Source organism: Coturnix japonica, chromosome 5 (assembly GCF_001577835.2).
Source record: "Coturnix japonica isolate 7356 chromosome 5, Coturnix japonica 2.1, whole genome shotgun sequence".
In the NCBI taxonomy this organism is placed as follows: Eukaryota; Metazoa; Chordata; class Aves; order Galliformes; family Phasianidae; genus Coturnix; species Coturnix japonica.
In genome coordinates, this window is record NC_029520.1 from 11,699,124 (window position 1) to 11,719,764 (window position 20,641).

General features: G+C 37.7%; 1 protein-coding gene across 12 annotated transcripts in view; it reads left to right on the forward strand.

Moving 5' to 3' along the window:
* PPFIBP2 (PPFIA binding protein 2) overlaps positions 1-20,641 on the forward strand; it is a 90,024-nt gene that overhangs the window by 50,923 nt on the left and 18,460 nt on the right. For 6 of the 12 annotated variants that reach the window (XM_015863951.2, XM_015863948.2, XM_015863949.2 and 3 more), the window contains 7 exons: positions 7,470-7,601; positions 11,917-12,099; positions 13,828-13,920; positions 16,095-16,203; positions 17,184-17,216; positions 18,840-18,901; positions 19,802-19,877. In XM_015863951.2, the coding sequence (XP_015719437.1) occupies positions 7,470-7,601; positions 11,917-12,099; positions 13,828-13,920; positions 16,095-16,203; positions 17,184-17,216; positions 18,840-18,901; positions 19,802-19,877 (688 nt within the window). Of the gene's footprint in view, positions 1-1,890; positions 1,956-3,457; positions 3,550-7,469; positions 7,602-11,916; positions 12,100-13,827; positions 13,921-16,094; positions 16,204-17,183; positions 17,217-18,839; positions 18,902-19,801; positions 19,878-20,641 lie in introns of those variants that run through there. The other 6 variants (XM_015863952.2, XM_032445197.1, XM_015863953.2 and 3 more) reach the window with 4 other exon arrangements.

The window sequence follows — 20,641 nt, forward strand, 5'->3', positions numbered from 1 at the left end:
AAAATAGATTTAAAACTATAAATAGCCTTTAAAATCTAGACCAGGAATGTGAAGGATGCGTAGTGTTCCATCTGGTAAACCTGTATCCTAAACCTCTTTCAGTTAAAGCTCTTCACCAAAAGAAAACAAAATTGGTCTCACAGAACTGTTGCAACCCAAAATGATTACAGATGAGAAAAGTTTTAGTCTTTACTTAAAGGAGGAGACATTTTAGAAAATATAACCAGCAGATACATTTAATTTGTATGTCTGAAGTGAAATTCAACGAGCAGTAACTGTTTAAATTATGAAAATGTGTTCAGACTTCAGGGAGGCAGAGCAGAGTGTAGAGGGTTCCTGTTTTAATCTATACAAGATCTTGTTAGCCACTGATTTCCATTGTACTGTACAAAAGCCCATGGCAGTTAGCAAATAAATGAAAGATATTAAGGTTGACATTATGTTTTTCCAGTAAAAAAAAAGCTTTTTTTTTTTTTTTTTTTTTTGATCTTTCAAGGGCAATCAGACAGTATTTATTTTTTACTGTAAACTAACTTGTTTGTAATAAGAAATAATCATCCAGTCCTAACTATGAGTATAGATAGTCTTGCTTTCCTGGAAGACTTCTATTATTCTCTTGAGTTATATTGTAAATCCAATCTTTCTTGCATCTGCTTGTTTATTTAGAATCCAATGAGCTACGCTGATTCTTAACTTTGTGAACTTAAGTCAACGGCTTCTTCTAAATGGGAAAATAAATGAAAATAATTGCCTTACGTTAGGAAAATTTTTCATGTGTTGTTTTTTTTTTTTTTTCATAGGACTAGGCTAACTGCAGTATGAATAGGCACAGCATAGTATTTACTTATTTGTGAAGTAGTATATTTGTGTCCAGGGTAAGCCATATCTTTTGAATTTGGTAACTATAAGAAATGTTACAAAATTCCACCCCTGAGATGCTACACTAAAAACAAAAATAATATTTTTTCTTCAGGCAACTTAATGAAGTTGCTTAAAAAGGTATCTGGTGGTACCACAACAGCAAGGGCGTGTAATGCTACCCTGCAAAATAGTTTTTGCTACATCTATGCTGAGACTTGCCCACTTTGTATGGGTGGGGTTACTGGCTAAAATCCTTTTGGCTTATGATTTATGCAGTTGTTTTGAACTCAGCTACAAAGCTATCATGGAAACACTGTTGAAATGCAGCTAGAACAAACTTTATCTGAATTACATAAAAATGGCCGTTCAACATTTAGGGTGGGCATCTTAAACGCTGAATAGCAGCAACAGGGATTGCTGGTTCTTTGGAAGAAATGGTGATTCTCAGTCTGTCTAAGAGGAGGGAGCAATGGTCCTCACTGAAAACAGACACTTAGAGGATAAGAAATCATCTGTTCCCTAATACCAAAAAAAAAAAAAAAAAAAAAAAAAAAGAAAGAAAGAAAAAAAGAAAAAAGAAAAAGAAAAAAAAAGTCCTCAATATGTTTTGTTCTTTGTTCTTAAATAATGTGCTTCTATAACTTATTTTATATTGACTCTCATGCTCACCCTAATTTTGACCCAATGATTGTGGAGAAAGCAAGGAAAGTTATAAAAAGAAGGGGATGTTTGGTTGTTTTGTTTTCCCCTCTGTTACTGAATTGAACCAGCTCACAGAAGAGGGCAAGGCATGTCATAAAGGTAGGCGTTGGATGCGCATTTGGCTGATCCGTTTATAAAACAGAAGATGTCACCTCTGTGTCTCTCTGACTCGCAATGCTACAATATCAAACTCAACATTTTGCTTATGTGAGAATGCTTCTGCTACTGCAGAAAATAAGAAACATTTACTGTCTTGAAGACATTTGCATTTTCTTAAAAACAAAGTAGGTCTGGCTCATGAAAACTGATGGCAAAACTTGATATCAGTCCTTAGGTATCCTTGCATTATGGTCGAAGAGTACTGTTTCCTTGTCCTTCAGTCATACTCAAAGGTAAGAGAAAACTTTCTGGAGGCCATCTGAGAACAATGCCCCAGTTTGGTTTCTCTGGATTGCCTTCCAATTTTGCCATTGAGCGTGTAAAAGATATGGAACTGCTACCAGTGTGAATTATTAGCTCTCTTGCACCTTAGACAGAAAAGAATTTGTCTCAAAATAATAACAATAAAATACAGACTCCTAGAATTATGTTACAAAGCCCATTTATACTATGACAGTCCATTTCTAAGATATTTGTACTGCATATGAATGTTGAACACGATGGGAAAGCAAAAGTAAATTTTGCTTGATAAAGTTTTGGCCCATATCTATCAGAAAGCACTAGCTGTGTATCATGTAAATGCTTTGGTGCTATTGTTGTTGTTCTCGTCAGTTGTGCTAATTCAGTTTGAAAAGGGAATTTTCTACACTTAGAGATTTCACCTCCACAGCTTAAGTGCATTTGGTATAGTAATTACCACGAGTAAAAACACTTACTCTGCTATTCCTGTTCCGCACTTAATTGGTTTAACAGATACTAGTTGCCACTGAAGCTCTATGTTTGTTTTGCCTATCAAAGTTTTGCCAATATACTGATCTGTGTGGCAGTGTCTGCCCTGTACCAGACCTGCACCAAATCCTGAAGGACTGGTCAGATGGCTGCATTGCATAAACCTAATTGTCTTCCATCAAGTAAATTCTGTTGCAAAGTACAAAGGACTTGGCCTTGGGGTTCTTTCTGTCTTAGACACGTGGAAACTGAAATAATTAAATGCAAACAGGCGTTAATTTCAGTGCTTTCCTTCTCTCTGATGTAATTTTATGGCCGGCTTCTACCTGGGTGTATGTAGTGGGTGAATGTGTGGTAGACAAAGACTTGGTGAGGCACAGTGGAGACTCTTTGTAAAAAACATTGGATTAAAGAAATGCGGGGAGGGGCTATACAAGAGTAAGAACTTGAATCTGGTGTGTTTTAGCGTGTACCTGTTCTGGTTTTGCTGTTGTCTTGTACTCGAAGAAGCAAGAATCCTATCTTCTTTGCACAATTCAAATCTGGTATATATCTGTTTGCTTCTCAGGAACTTTGCTGGCTGGCAAGGTTCATTCCTTCAGCTTTCAATTGCCTGAGTTATCTGATCTTAAATGAATTTCAGCACTTGTTTATAACATGCAGTAACTTCTTGCCAGCTGCTGGCTTAGTGTTTCAGAGTTTGAAACGTGCTCTGGGCTGCTCTGGTTATAAGGCTTGAGATTTTTAGAGTGTGCTCTCAAGTGCAGCTTATCTATACAGGTGAGCAATACACCGCTTTGCTATTTAACTGTTACAGGCACATCTGCTTGTCAGATGTATGCAAAGGGCTGTTTGGGTTGTCAGTGTGCTGGGAAGTTATTTCTGTTGCTTAACTATATAATAGACAAATGATGAATTGGAGGGCTGTAATTCACTCTCGGCTACTGACTTGCACCATTTCATGGCGATTACACATGAACACTGCTGTCAGCTGTGTTTTCAGTTAAACAAATATCTTATTTCCACCACAGCTGACACATAGCAGTTAGAAAGTGCAGTCTTCACTGGCAGTGGTTCTTGCTGAATTTTGCTTACCAGGTAGGTGGTTCTGCCTCTGTCTCTCTCTCTCTCTCTCTCTCGGCTGCTTTAAGGACTATGAGAAGTAAGGAACTTTTGAGTGTTGCATTTCATACAAGTGCAAAATGGGATTTGGTGTTTTTTTTTTGTCCACTTGACTAAATCTTATTTATGATTTATAAATAAGTGTAATGTGATCTTCTGTTTTGCAGACTGCTAAATGTCCTGTAATTTACTGTGCATGAAACAACCCAGAACAGAGCAGTGCTTTTTTCTAGACTATTTTCTGTCATGTTAAATTTCATAAGCAGCTTTATAATAAATATACATATCTAAGCCAGCGAAATCTGAAAGTGAGACACATTGCATGCTTCAGTTTCACTGAGAATACTGAAAAGCGTGATTAAATGAAAAGCATACAGTGTGAATTTAAAAGTACAGTTGTTTGGCTGTAGTTTGGTGTGCATTGATTCATCTGATATACAGATTGCAGGTTCTATAAAGCTCATCTTTGTAACTGTGCTATTCTAGAATATTTTTTCCTTAATTTTTAAAGTTGATAGTTTTAAAAAAAGAACTTCAAGAAAATAAATTACACTTCAGTACCTATTAAATTAAAAACAAGTAACGTGCTTATTATACATAGGGTTTCATAGTATGCGTACCATGTTCTATTTCTGTTCTGTATGTCTGATCTTTAAGATCCTCCTAAAGCTACTGCAGCCCAAATTGCCTTTTTCCCTCTCTTATATTATCTTTTTTGCTTTAAAACCAGTAACATAAATTTGTATTTTCTTTTCTTACAATTGCATATTTTTTCTGGCTGGCTTCATGTTGCATCATACCACTGAAATACACTATAATTTCTCTGTAGAGAATGGGTCACATTCTCTAATGAGTTGTTCTCTGTGAGCATCTGCTTGAAGAGGAAAATAATTGCTTCCAGATGTTATATCCATTTCAAGAGGGGACATTTACTTAAAATGGCACTTTCTTTCAAAGCAAAAGTTAGACACTTCAGATGCAAGATAAATTGTCAGCTGTTTTAAATCAGTGTAGATCCCTTGAAAACAAACCAGGGCTAGCTAGCTATTTTGTCTATTTTAAGGCAAGAGATTCATGCCAGTTTACACAAGATGAGGATCCAATCGTCCATCTTCAGAACAAACTAAATTTTTGAGTTTAAAACAAATAAATAGAAGCTGCCTTCATGCTCAGTCACACCAGGTAGCGCCTTAATATTCACATGGAATTCACTATGGAACTCAGGACAGGGCTGAGGTATTACCCTCTGTTGCACAAACAAGTTTAATTTAGGAGTCTGTTAAAAAACTAAGCAGTAATAACAGGCAGAACCCTCAAAGGATAGCTCTATTGTTGAAAATGTCTAGATGGATGCCGTGTCCTTGACTTATTAAGAAATCTTCCCCTTGCATCATCAAATTCTATGCCAATGCCAAAGGGAAAAAAAAAAAAAAAAAGTGATCTAAATGTTATTTCAGTTCAAGAGCGAATAGAGCCTGTCAGTGAGGTGAGGCTCAAGTCACTCCATCCTGCCAGCCTCTTTGATGTTGTGTCCCTACTTCCATATCCAAATTCTCATTTATAGCTGTATGTTAATCTCTACAAGCCTTCAGTGTTACCAGCTGTACAGAGGCTATTCCAGTCTGAGCTAGAATTTGTGCAAGTTAGTGGAGATGTAGTCCTTTATTCCTGGAATATTAAAGGGTTTGGGCTCTTTTTTGAGTTTGTAATCATATGTGCAGGAATTAACCAGCACTGGGATTTCAGTAGGTGTCCTCTTCTTAGAACTGAATGATCTTTTCCTGATTGTTCCTTAACTTCATCTGTTCAAGGTCAGGAAAAAAAGAAAAAGAAAAAAAAAGAAAGAGAAAAAAAAAGAAAAAAAAGAAAAAGGAAAAAGGCCGGGGCTGCATCTGTTTGTTTCCCACCCATACACAAATACCATTGTCACTGTCAGCAGGAGTGGGCATGACACTGGGAATAGTGGGTGGCTGAGATAACTGGTGTTGCAATGCAGTTGCAAGTTTAGTACCATTTCTAATTTGGGCAGTATTCCCCAGCAGACTCAAACAATTTATGTGTAAAGCAGATTTGGGTTCCAAGTGAACTTTTACAACGTTGTGTTTAAAATAATGCTTGTGGCTTCCTTGGCTCTAAATGGTAGCATACAACATGTTATACAGCTTGTGTAAGAGTAAGAGATGAGAAAAGGGTATTGATCAAAAGGGCAGTTCTTGAACTCTCAGTAACATTAGTACAGATCCAGAATAACTATGCAAATTCTACGTCACTTTCCATGTAATCCAAAGCAGAATCTGCTGTAATTCCTCAGTACACTTAATGTGACCAAAACATCAATGTGAGTTATGAATTACCATCAAATTAAAAACACAAAGCAAGCTAAAAACTAGTATGTATGAAGACTGCTCCAAAAATGCCCCCTATTTTGTTGCATTGGCTCATGACTCAGAGGCAGATGTTGGTGGCATGACAGCAGAGGTTGAACCTTCCCGCCAGCATCCCATGACGTTGTTGCTGTGACAGATGCAGCAGAGGGACAGTCTGACAGAATGGCATCTGATGTGGAAGTGCGGGTGGAGCAAAAGTGTGTTACTGAATTCTTCCATGAAAAAAAGTTGGTGCTGGCTGAACATTTATGAAGACCAAATGGTGGATGTTGGCACAGTGGGTGGCACATCTGAGCAGCAGAAATAGCAATATGAAAGACAAGCCACATTCTGTGGCTTTTGGAGCAAGCTGCCTATTTTCTGAAACCGAAGGTCTTCCACCAAAGCAGCTAGGCACGTGGAAAGTTAGATACTGAATGTTCAGTAAGACTTAAAGTTCAGAATGGATTTCTCATTTTGAAATCAGAGGCCAAGAGAGGTGATTTTGGGTAGTATATTCTGATAAATGTTGAAAGATTTTTGGTTTTGGCCTTCTTGGAAACTGAAACTTGGAAACTGCAATAAAGGTGAATGTGGGATGTTTTCCAAACACGGTGATACCATCCCTCCAAAAGTATGCCCGTCTCTGCAATCTGAAAAATGAACTTGGGACACACAAGCATGGCCAGTTGTTTTCTAGTTTATGGTGTTACTCAGATCTGACATTGCATTTAGGTTCCTGTTATATCACAGCATTTCTCATTCAATTCTGTTCCCTCCGAAGTTCATATTCTTGCGAAGTTACCAAGTGCCATACAGTATTAACTTTTGATGCACTGTTAGCATGACAGCAGAAATGTTGTTTTTCATTGGCACTCTGCTTTGGTTCAGTGTTTGTGCTTCAGCATATCCTGTGCTTAATAATACGTAATAAAATGTTGTAGAACTTTGCATTATAATACTAAAACATGGCTTAGTCTGAGTACCTTAGGAAGTAGTCAGCCATTCCGCAGTGTGTCACCTGAAGGTCTTTATGTGGCATTGTGTAGCACTGTGGTAGTTCAGCCTTAGTATCATTTTCTGATTTCATGTCTTGCACAGGGATTGACTCTGTGCCAGACATTGTGTTGAAGTGAGGAGGAGAACGGTGATTTAGTGATTAGCACAGGAGAATATGTAGGTGAAAATAACTGCAGAGTTTGAGAAACATGCAGTTCAAACAGTTCAAAGTATACACAACATGAGGAGAGGGAGAGAGAAATTTGCTTTCATGTGTGAATTAGCTGATCGCTCTGCACTCTTTTGGCTACTTTTTCTACCTGCAGTAAATGATTACATCATTTCTATCTCAGCACTTTTTGTGTGGTAAAGTAGTAGTAGATGTGGCTTTTGAAGAAGAAAACCATTCTGCTTTTGTATTGAAAGTGTAAACAAAGGGGTAGAGACCTAAGAGTTTGCCAGCAAATCACACAGCGTTCTGCCAGTGTTCAAATGAAAATAACTTGGGAAAATATTCTGATTTGCTTTCAGGAGCTGCTAAGTCGAACATCACTAGAGACTCAGAAATTAGATTTAATGGCTGAAGTTTCAGACTTGAAGATTAAACTGGTTGGCATGGAAAAGGAACAGAGTGAATATGAAGAGAAACAGAACAAAGCTGAGGTGAGCTGCTTCTTTCTTGTTAATTATTTTTCTGTTGTGTGTCTCTGGTCATACACCTGAGATGTTGAGCTGGAAACAGCATGCAGTAAGACCTCCTGTACTTAGAGCACCATCTGTACTCTTGGTCCTGTGAATTCAGCGAGGAATATGATTATGCATTTTTGGGATGTGGTTTCTTTTCCTCTCTCATTATGTTTCAGAGCTTGCTGTTTGGCTTTAGTCAAGACTCAAAGTCCATTCCAGCAGCACACTGTGTTTTTTTTTCACTTAACTCTTTCCTTTCCACAGGCATGGCTGTTTGAAGCCTATTGAGTCTATTTCTATGTTTCTTGTAACAAAGAAGACAATAAGTTTAGCAGTATCAGGGATGCTACAGAAACTTGTATGCAGAGGCCCTCAGTAATTTTAATGCGTTCATGATGGTTGGGAGAGACAGGCAAGGAGCAGGGTGTTTTCCTCAAATAATCCCCATCCCTTGTGTTTACATAGCAAATATTTAGTGGGGTGGGGGGGAAAATCACTTGCATTGGAAGAAATTCTAATCGTTTTTCTCCTTCAGAACTGGTAAGTTCTGAATGTCAAAACAGCTTCATTTGTCACTGTCTTGGTTAAGGGAGTATGAAATTGGAATCAAATGAAGGTCTGTTTGTTTTATGGAGTACAGTTCTATAAAAACCTCTGTGTAGTGAGCAGCAGGTGGGAACAGGAGAGGAAAGGGATTGTGGAAGACCGTAATTCAGATGAAGTGCAATCTCCTGTATGGAGACCATATAGATTGATAGGATTACCTGACAGGAGAGGATTAGTAGGGCCGTGGTTTGGACGAGATTTGTACTTTGTTAAGTGAAAAAAGACTTTGTTCTATGTTGTCTTAAAAGAAGCTGAAATACAGGCAGTGTTACAAAACAGTTTGCTCTCCATAATGTTGATAGACATTTATCAAATATTCTACCGAGTAATTTACCTGCAGTGACATCATAAGTTTGGGGTGTGTTTGTTTTTTGACTTAGTTGTCCTCTGAGGTTTTCTTTAGAGATTAAAAGATTGCTTAGAGAGAGCATTTTCTGGCTGAGTTTGTAAGCGAGAGAGGCACCAGCTGCTGTTTTTGCTGTCCACGGCCTTCTCATACTCTTTCACCCATAATTACTGGCATCCTGCTTAAGGAAGGCTTGAGCAGTGTCGAACTACCTGAAAATCTAAACAGGTCTGTGCAGCATGTAATTGCTACAGGTGGGAGCCTGTTCCTGGCTGCTATCTTTCTGAGAGGCCTTCAGTGCTTCCCATTACATGTTGAATTCAGGGAAGAAGCTGTTATTTCAGGACATCCTGAAATATCATCAGCCTGACTCCTGGAAAGCAACAAAGCTTTCATTGCATTTGCTCTGACAACGCTTCTAAGCACTCAGTAGGTCTGGGGCTGTGATGAAGGTGAGGCTGTGGATTGTGAAATTCTTCTGCTACTGCAGCAGGATGTGTGGCCTACTGGGATGGAAAAGTTTAGGTCTATTGGTCTAGAAGCCTTTGCTGTATTTCTAAGTGATAGGAAATGCTCTCTTGAGATGGAAAAGGATTCTAATCTGATGGAAAAGTTGAGAATCATTGTGTTAAATATGCTATGAATTATTGATTGCCTCAACATGTGATTAGATTTCTGGCCTGTTGAAAGTTGCAAGCCTTACATATACAAAGCAAGGAAAATGGCTCTTGTATCTAAAACGGTAAGAAATAAAAAGTATTTTCAGTTTGCATGTTGAGCCCTTTTATGTATTTATTTCAAATTGCCATGAATAAATGTTAAGCCAGTCTGTCAACATAAACAGGGGCTTCAACTGAATGCCTGCTTGAGTTCTAACACTTTAACTCTGTCTACTTCAGCTCCCTTTATTATTTATTATATTTTTAATTTTTTTATTACATTCTGTTAATTCTCAATGTAAGCATAGTTTCAGACTTCACAGTGAAATGTATTTCTATATTTTCTTAATACTATTGGACTGCAAATTCTGCTTATATTTCATGATAGTGCAATTTGAAATTCTGAGCCTTCACTGCCTGGCTATGACTTTCAAGTGAGTAATCTATTCTTAAGTAAGCAAGGGATCTACCTTTAGTTTGGTCTTGTTTATGCATACATAATAGTGCTGTGGTAACCTGATTTCTTGGATGACACTGTTCTCCAAACTGACAGTGACTGAATGAAATTAATCTTCCTGTCACTGTATCTCTGAATGTTGTGGTGACTTCAGCAGGCTCTTACAGTGTGTAATATGTCAAATGAAATTGCAGTTAGTATTTTTACACCAGTGGAACAAAGCTGTGGGTGACGCAGCCTCTCTCTTATGCTGCATTTGGCCCCACTGCTGCTTTCAAGACTAAGATTAGGACTGACAGAGGTGAGCAGAACAGTGATTTCATAGTTTTCTTCCTATCAGAATAGTACAGTTTTCCCTCTTGCACATGTTACAGAGGCATCTTGAAGTCAAACTATTTTAAGCTGCCTGTTAATTAGAATTCATGGTTCTCTGCCATTTCTAAGTACTGCTATTGGCAAGTTAGTGAAAGTTTAAAACAAGATGTGAAATTGTGGAACAAGTCAGCTAAAACATACTTCCTTTATACTCTTAATTTTATATCGACTTATTTCACAGCAGCTGTTTCCAGTCACATAGAATTTTTCTATATAATTATTTTTCTGGTTGGGTTGAAGAGAAACAAAGCAAATTAAGATATTTTTCTAAATATGAATGAGTCTTAATCAGTCGGATTCATTTCTGTTTATCTTATGCAGCTGTGGTTTAGTTTTAGTTAGCAGCAAAGAGTTTGTTGAGTTTCTGGCTCTGAAAGGTATTAATTTCAGGCTGAATGCCACTTGTCTTTGGCTCTTCGAATGCACATGCTAAATTTATAATGGCATTTAGTTATAGCACAGGAGCCAGGAGAATAGCCACTTGTAAATGGACGATCTCACTCCTGCCTTTGTCGCTTGAATTCCCTTTATGTGGAATAATATTCTCTTGTTTGCTGCCATGATGCTGTGAAGGTTGCTGAGATCCCACCTGAGGGCATTTGTGCAACTTCTCTTACCTGAGGAACCTTAGAAATCTTAGGAGTGTGTTTCATCAGTGTTAGCAATTTATGAAAGCAACACAGTCAGGTGGTTACCTGCAGCCCAGATGCTCTCCTTACCCAAACACGGACAGAAGAGACAACCTATTATTACCAGGAGGCTTCAGGAATAAGTGCTCATTTCAACTTGCTAACAGCCCTTATTCTGTCCTCCTATTTTTTATTTTCTGTCACGTGGTAATTTTTGTGATTTTTGGGGTTGGTTTTTTGTGCCAAGGATCTGAAGTTTGCTGTACCCTGTTGGAAAGTGTGTTGTGTTTGTTTTGTGAACACTTCTGAATTAAATACCTAGTGCACAGTTACTTGCCATTTCAGAGAAATTTGAGTCAATGAGCCAAAAAATGCTTGCTGGTCTTTGACACAGCACAGCTCTGTGGAGTGTACCATGCTGCCTCAACTGAATCAAATTTATGATGGGGTTTGTAATATTAATGATTTATTGTGCTGTGAAGGAATCTCAAAAAATGAGATTACTTTTTCACCTATAAACTGGAACAGCTGTGAGGCATACATTGCCTCTGGAGTTTATCTTTTTCTCTTCCATAATCCTAAATTATTCTTCACTGGGATATAGATTTCTTCCATTTGTACGCTGTCAAGTGTTCCCTGAAGGAAGTCGGTGTGTATACAGTGTTTCCCATCGCCTTTGTGAACATAGGTCAGAGAAGTGGCAGCATCAGCAGTGGTTCTGAACTCCACTGTGCTACACCCACAGCAATTACCAGTCTGTGCATCTTGTTTGACCTGTGGTTTAATGTCTGGTTTAAAGGTGCTTTCTGACAAAGACAAGCAGTGCTTAAAAGAAAGGGATTACAAGACCTGTATGTATGATAATGAAGAATAAAAATGTGTATATATACTTTATCTTTTGTCCATTAAAAGCTTTTTTACTCCTGTGGGAGATGGATTAATCTCATTAAGTTTACTTCGCTTGGATGAACTGAGAAGTCATGTATTGATTTGGAACACAGATTCTGTTCTATATCTAATCAGTAGCTCTATACAAAGTCCAGATTTACACCCATTCAAATGTTTTACCAGAAAGGGAACGCACTGTATTTTTAGGCTGCCTCTAATATGCATTCTGTATTTCTCTATGCTGCAGCTGTACAAATACCTCTTTGCATATTGTCTGCATTTTTCTTTCTCACCTGTCTTTTATTTATTTTTTTTCTTCCCATCTTTTCAGTCAGTAGTGAACCTGATAAGTGAGCTACAGGAGCAGATGTGTAGACTACAGCTGGAAATTAATAGTAGAATCCAAGAAAGAAAATCCCAAGATAGGAAATCCAATGTGACACCTAATGGTCCTCAGTCTAGCCCAAGATCAGTGGTAGAGACGCTCGGCCAGAAGAATTGCTCTCAGTGTGATGTACGAGAAGTATACGTTAGCAGTAGCCTGTGTGTTGCCTCTTCCTTTGCAGGAACTAAATTCTGCTAACCAGGGTTATGTTGTGAATTAGTGGCATTAATCCTTCTGGCTTTCATGAGTAGGAGTAAGAGAGAGGTGGTTGTCAAAACTACCAAGACAAAAACAACAAAAAATTGCCCCCTCATCTTCTACCCAGTCACTAGGACAAATTTGGTCATCATTGCTCTCTTGGCTACTAAAGCACAGACACCTAAAAGAACCATCACCTCTCTCAGGTTTTACATTATTTGCATCTAATTTGTATGTCTGTGCTACTGGTGTGGTTTTGTTGGTTGGTTTGGTTTTCTCCTTCCCTGCCTTATTTTATTGTTCCCTTCACTGAGATTTGTTTGCTATGCAGCATGGTTTGATAGTTTGTTCATTTTCCTCACAATAACCAGTCCTCTGAACGCTGATCATTATTTGTGTCTGCATATCTAAAAGCTTAACGCAAGTATAAACTGCAGATTCAGGTAAGTCTATCTGAAGTATATTCTATAAAAACAATCCCCTTATGCCTGTAAAATAGCAGATCTATTACATTTTTACTGATTCTAACATCAGCAGTAATAAGAAAAGCATTCTTGAATTTACTTTATAGATCCAAGTTGTATTTGGTCAAAACAAATCTACTTGTCAAAGTAAAAGCTGTTGCGCATAAACTGCTTAAATTGAAGGTTGAATGGTATTGATCTGACTAAAAAAGTCCATTCCAAATATTCATAGTGATCATTAGTGAGATAATACTATGGTTGTGTAATCTATATAAGTATACAAGACTCCAAAACATGGTTTTGCTTCCAAATTTTTCCATTCTTCAGTTCATTGATCTCATCAAATTTCTGTTGAGAGTCACAGAATGACCTGGGTTGAAAAGGACCACAATGATCATCCAGTTTCAACCCCCTGCTATGAGCAGGGTCACCAACCACCAGACCAGGCTGCCCAGAGCCACATCCAGCCTGGCCTTGAATGCCTCCAGGGATGGGGCATCCACAACCTCCTTGGGCAACCTGTTCCAGTCTGTCACTATGTTGCCCTCAAGAGTGAATATTAAGATATGGTTGATGGAAAGGGAGAAGGGACAGGTCAGAGAGACAGACAAGAGTTTGCTGCAGTTCTGGTCTGCAGCAACCCTGTTTGCCAAGTTGCAATACTGTGATAGTATATTGATGCTCATATATAACTGTATGTGTGTGGCATTCAGTGCCAAAAAATAAGCATGAGTCTGAGTTGTTTTTCTTGGTAAGTAGCTTAAGTGTTTCTTTGGGAGGAGGATTGTTGCTTTAATAGAAATAACTCGTGTAAGAGTTTCATATGTTTCTGATTCCTTCCTGAGATGGCAGCAAAAGCAAACAAGTAAAAAACAATGGTTAATTCTGCATGAGACTGTAGTTGTGGGTTTTTTTGGCTCATTTTCTCTGCGTTCAGCTTTCCCCGGGTCAGCTGTGTTCCTTAATAGGACCAAGAAATTTGCTCATAATTTCTGATGGAGAATTTGAGGAAACTGTTCCTTAGAATAATCTCTCTATTCAAAATAGTTGTTATCTGTTAAGACTAAACCCCAACTTTTTTATCGGATGGTTCAGCGTTCATTACTACACAGTTAATGCATGATCTTTAATTCATAACTATGGAAAATTAACATCTACCTAAATAACCATATATTTACCTGTTTTTCCATTGCAGGGTTTGCTACAGGAACTCAGACACCTCAAAATTAAAGTGGAAGAACTGGAAAATGAAAGAAATCAATATGAGTGGAAATTAAAAGCAACTAAAGTAAGGAGAACGCTTAGCAATTGCTAATGACAGACTTACTTCAGCTAGAAAGGCATAAACACACTGACTAATGATCGTTACTTACTTTAGTTGCAGTGTCAATGCCTATTATGAAACCAGGTTTCCCTGAACCATCTATATATTCAGTATTTTGGAGTACAGATTTTGTAGCTTCTTTTTGTGCCTTTTGCTCCCTCCTCCCTCTAATTTCCAGTCTCCTACATATTTGCATTTTGTTCTGGGAAGGTGCCTGCTTTGTGTAATGGTGACAAGTCAATACAGAACGTGCTTTCTAGATTGAAGAGATGTGCAAAATTGGATGAGCGTTGCTTACCATGAAACTGTATTAGATGTTAAGCCCAGCATACAGCAGCAGACAATCTGCTTTGACTTTGTGATGGTATCAGAGAGCATATGTAGCTGCTTACACCTGAGCTGACCTCAGCTTCTGGAAAGCTGTTGGATTTCAATCTAGAGGAGCTTAACATATGAAACACTTGACCATTTTTGCCAGTAACTTATTCTTCTGGTTGAACATTCTCATTGTTAAACAGTTACATTTTCATACTACTTTAAGTTTTTAGCCCTTTTCTAGATCAAAGGAACACTTCCATCCTCGCATCACCTTTCATGTGTGCAGTATTATAATCGCTGCTTGTATGGACGACTGACTGTTGTGGTTGTATCTTGGAAAAGCATGTTAGATTATTAAACTGAGTTGTGTTTGTAATAGCTGTAAGCTTGATCCAGAAATGACAGATAGCTGCTTTCTGCATTAACATTTCTTTCTTTGTAGAATTTTTAAATGAATATTGACATTTTGCTCTAATAACTTTAATCATTATTTATTTATTAAGTTAAAAGCTCCCACATCCATGTAAATGTCTCCTCTGACGTGGCAGCAATGAACGATCTTGAGGAAAATAGTTTGTTAAGCAGCATGTGGTCAGCTGCCAAGACACATGAAGATTACAGGCAGAAGCAGAGCAAAAATAACAACGAACAGTAACACTTATTGAGTGGGGAAGATACAGAACTAGGAAAGGGGGGGGGAAAGTACAGGGAAAGGGAGAGGGAGAGGGAGAGGAAGAAGAAAAATCATTACAGAGATGAGAGGGACTGAAAAATTGAAAAGAATGGGGGATGATTAAGAGAACTATGAGAACAAATAGACTGGCAGCAGCATATTCAAGTCTGGTATTAAGAGGTCTGCAGTTTCGTCATCCTGTTGCTCCAGCTTCTTAGATGAGGAATTGGAGTATTTCCATGACTGGATATAAAAAGCATGTTAGTCACTGGGAAGTGTAGGAGCCCCTCAGAGATGCAACAAGGCAGATTCCTCTGTTCCACGAGGGATTGCAGTCAGGATTGTGGTGAACTCTTCCTGCCATCCAGCTGCCTGCTTCTTTCTTGGTTTAGAAAGTTTGTGTAGTCCATACTGTACTCTGTATTTTATCCTGTTCAGCTAACGTTTGGTGTCTTGCATTTTTCTGCCTTTATTTTTATATTTTGAAAGATGAGTCACGCATCAGTGAGTTTTAATGCTTTTCTTTAAACTAGAAGCCAGTTCTTCATGCTTTTGCTGGTGGAAATGCAGTGATTCAATATGAAGGACAGCAGGCTGCTGAAGAAAATCTTAACTTAGTTACCGATGTAGTAAAAGATGCTGTTGACAGTTTTTATCATAAATAGGAGTGACGAGTCACTGTATTTTAAGCTGAAGAATCACTTTTTCCAAGTTATATTAAGTATTAACTAGAATAAGAAACAATATATTAAAATAAAATAAAATTGCTTTGCTGTCTTATAGTGGTCTTCATGCAAAACTCAGGAGTTGCCCTATAACAGTCAATATTGTATGATCAGCACTGTGGTATTGAAAGCTTTCCTGTAGTGTTGTAGAGTTTCCTTACATATGTGAATCCTAGAAAACATTTCCTGTGTCACAAGCCTCTCTTGAAGCTAACTGTACTGTAAAATGGAGCTTCTGTGAGAGGAGCCGTATAAGAACACCAGGGAATGCATAAGATTGTATAGAGTTTATTAAATGTCCCAAGCTGGGAAAAGGACTTAATTCAAAGCAGTGTTCTGTTTAGAAATCTTCTAGTTCATGGGAAAAAAATTACAGTGAACCCATGATGATGTTATTCTGAATTTGTTTTGCTCTCTTTCAGGCTGAGATAGCCCAGCTCCAGGAGCAATTAGCTCTCAAAGATGCAGAAATTGAACGCTTACAGTGTCAGCTCTCTCGGACCTCATCACATAGCGAGGTTGCAGAAAGAGGTAAGTGAAGGGGAATTCCACAGAAACTTTTTCAACTGAGATTCTGTGTATAATTTTAAAAGCGTTTTTCAGAGAAGGAATATATATTTGTGTATACCTTCAAAATTGTTTTGAAAAACCTTCATGCCATTTCTTAATTAGTTAGTGAACTTTTTCATCCACAGTACAGACTCTTAGTGCAGGATGATCAGCGTGCAGGTTTACCATGGTGTATCAGATAGCTGCACTGGCTTTTTTTTGTGGATGTTTAGAAATAGTGCCTTTGTTTGAGAGCTGACTTCAGGAGGTCTGTGCTCCCTCACTCTTAGTGCTCACCAAGTCTCCTTACGGTAATTACTGTAGATGCCTCTTTTCTGGAGGAGGACAGTCTGTATACTTGACTTGTTTATCTGGAAGCAGTGACAGTCCTGTTCTGTGAAACTTTAATATGTACCTAGTGCTGATTTTATTCATTTGCAGAGTTTGTGCATGTGAAGTACTGCATGCCTAACTACAAATTACTTGCTCTAACAGCAGTGTCTTGTGAACAGGCTCTACTACTAATAGAACGTTGTATTTTCTATGAGGTTCTCAAATAAGCTGTGATATTTCAAGGGACGGGTAGCTGTATGCCAACAAGTTGAGAGCTCATTGACTTTCAGCTCCTAGCAGTGAGTCTTTTCCAGTTCATGCTGAAGATAGGTGCAGTTTTCCTTGATTACAGTGGGAGAAGATTCTGTACAGATTCTTCATGCTAGCTCTTAAGGAAAACACTAAGACTATACTTGGAAAGAGACGGTGTGCAGTAGTAATAATGGTTTTGGAAAAAAAAAATAAAATTGTAATGATTCATCAGATTTTCAGGTAGTTTTCTCAAATAAAGTAGAAAAATAACGTTCTTTCTAGTATATTAGAATGCGTATTCTCATTAAAGTGCAAACCTTATCTAATCTGTGCTTTTTCTACATATTTTATTTGACTCTCACCATTTACCACCATAGAGGAAGTTTATAAGAGAAGGCTAAAAGAAAAACGTAAGCCTTGCAATTCACTTGTGGCTTTTTCTCACTGTTCTTCCACACAAATGGTAACTCAAATGCATTCTGCAGCAGTAATTCAAAGTTCATTTAGATTTGACAGTCTAATTGTAATATCCATGAGGAATTGCTTTCACTGCTTGCTGCAAGCAGACAGCTACTTGCCCTGTTCAGTAAGATTTCACTTCAGAAAATAAATCAAAAGCTCACTAATCAGGTAGTTGGGACTTCAAACTGACATTGTCAAGGTTAACAAAGCTAACACTTCACCTTTACCTCTTTTTACAATACCTGGAAAGATGGCTTCAATTGAAAGCCTTCTTCCTCAAAGGAAAGCATTTGAGTATCAAAATTTTTGAGTAATCAGAGCAGTAAATAAAAAGTAAATCCAACTGAATACAAATCTATTTCCATACTTGGTATTCTTATAAATATTCTAAGTAAGATTTGCTTTGTGTGCTTAACAATACCTCGACACAAGGTCTTTTTGAAGTCTAGTGTTTATGAACCAAAATGAGTAGCACCATGATTTGTTATGGCTTTTTAAACATTTCCCCTTGCTTGCCCACTGTCTGCTGGCTTCAGTTTTTGATTTGGCTGTGTCTGTGCATGTCTTGTGTCATTAAGCGTTTTCTTTTGAAAGAGAAATGTTTGCAAAGTTCCTTTACGTGTTTTAAAATGTAATCATTACAAAGTGCCTATTTTTTCAGAATCACTACCAGAGAAAGCAATTACAGTCCTTGAAAATGGCTGATCACGTTTCAAACCAACATTTAGTCGTAGAACATTTTAAAATGTTCTTTTACACTGCTGACTCTTTCCTCACTTTGACTTCATGCCTTCCACATCTGTTTTTCACAGTCCTCTGTGAAACAAATGGGTGCATTCTGATGTTAAAGCAGTTCTGTCTCCATCATCTGTACTTGTTTCAAAACAGGTTGGAACTGATACGAGTATTATGTAGAGAAAAAAATGAAAGATGTGGCTCAGCAAAGTTGGGCTGACATCGTTAACTGCCTTATCAGTTTTCAGAAAGTTTGTGTGGAGTCACTTTGACTACAACACCATTAATAACCTCCGAATGTGGGCTGTACTGCTGTCTTGTGTAAGGCTATTCTGTGTTACTTCTTGATGCAGATGTTAACTCAGTTATTTACACTGAGACTTTTTAAGGAAAAATATATACAAATTTTCCTTATTCGAGAATATGAATTATTGCTATTTTTCAGCCTCAAAGAAAGTTCTTGAACTACTTCTCATAAACTGGAGAATGTTTTTCCAACGTGGAATATAATGAATTTTCAGTCATGTTTACTTTTATTTCCACAAATACAGAACAGCAAACTCCCCCTCATTTTTGCAAAATGAGCTTCATTGTTTCTTTTATTTGTTTACTGCGTGGATTTTGAACTGTGAAATAGCATTGTGTAGACTGCTACAAGCAGACCCAGCATGTTTATGTTCTGTGGTGCTTTAAATAGTTCAGCTTTTCAAAAGCTTTAAATTTAAAGTAATTTACATGGCTTGGGTTACTTGTAAGGACATAGGATTGCAAGGCAGATACCATTTACATTAAATATAGGAAGTGTTTTTCTCATAATGTTTTAAAAACATCTTTAGATCAAGAGGTACAACGACTGAAGATAGGAATGGAATCATTATTGGCTGCAAATGAAGAAAAGGTGAGAAAATGATCTTACTTCTAAGTAACAAAACTGAAGTTATGATTCTGAACCTCCATAGAGATCTAAATAACTTGCTTTCCTTAAGTGCAGTAGTGCCCTGGTGTCTGGATTATCCCATGAGATTGTGTCACAAGGTTGATTTTTAGTAGTAAGCATGGCTGACCTCGCTAACCTGCCACAGAACTTGTTAGGTACATGGGATTCCTGAGAAGAGCAGAAAGCAAAGCCTGTAATGAGCAGAATCTTGTTTTCTGCTAGAGCAAGAAAGTCTCTCAGGTTTTCTTATCTCTGGCAGCTCTTAGTCTTCCAAACTTGACCTGAACTGCAGTGTTGTGCCCAGCTCAGATTATAATGTAAAAAGAAAGTGAAATCTTTTCATAAAATGTGTACCACTGACTTATTAGATAAAGTGTTCCTTATTTTTGTAGTACTTTTTCCCTGCTTAAATTCTTGACAAAATGCTAATTCTTGTTCTATGATAGTAAACCAAGAAATAACTTTTTTCTTTGATAGTGACACCTTCATTATATGATTGACTGTACAATAGTATACATTCCTAAGAACTTGCATCAGTAAATGGGGGATCTGGTCAGAGCAGTGCATTTGAAGGGAACATAAAGTACTGTTTTTTATGACCTAATACCTGGATGTGCTCACAGGGAAAAGTCATTTCTTTGGATAATGTAGTTTTGTAGTGTTTAAATGAATTGTCAAATGGTTTGTGCAGCTTCACGAATAATTCAGTGCAGAGCTGTTACTTTCAATAGTGTTGCAAAATCAAGTGTTCTTCCAGAAGGGATTATCTCTCAATAGCTTTTTCAATAACTCTAAGCATGGTTTCTTTTGTTGTTTAGGGCAGAAAATATGCAACTAAATTTCATTTAATGCTTTTCACAGGACCGTCGAATAGAGGAGTTAACACTACTGCTAAGCCAGTACAGGAGGGTCAAGGAGATAATGATTGCAGCTCAAGGTAAAATGTCTTGTGAATAATTTCCTGGTACTGAGTGTATTAAAAATTGCACCCACTGGAACTACTATTTGTTGGCCTTAAAATGTACATGTATAATTCTATATAGTTCATTATCCCTACCTTTGTATCTTGTTGGAGCACTGTAGGAGTAGAGAGAGCAACAATATTGCTTGAGCGGGCTTGTGTGCTTTTGTCTGTAGCTGGTCAAGACTGGCTCCTTGGTTCTTAGCCTGTGGTCAGTGCAAAAAAAACAAAAACAAATAAACTAGAATCAAGGCTATCTGAGGATTTAGTTACAGCACTGATATTAAGAGAAACTGAATTCCGTAAGACTTGACCTAAATTTTGTTCTACCTCAATTAGTATTAATTTCCTCCTTGAGCTTAATTTTGCTATTATTTATGTTTTATGTTCTGTGATTCTGAGAGATAAAGAAGGATGGTTGATGAGATGACTGCTCTGGTTGTGCAGCTGTGTGAACTGCTCATCCATCAGGTCTGCAGTTCTACCTCATTATGTGTCAAGGCAATCCAAAGTCAGCACTGCTTTCCTTTAAAATACTCTTCTATACACCTCAATGGGGCAAGGGGGTTTGATTGCAGAATGCCTACATCCATGTAGTGAAGGGCTGTAGATGTCATATCAAAAGGAATTATAGCAGAAAGGGTGAATAGGACTGAGCAGGATGCTTGTGCTGACAAAGAATTTGTTGACACAGGAGCTATTAGGATAGTTCAGTCAAGTTAGCTAAAGGCACATGTTTA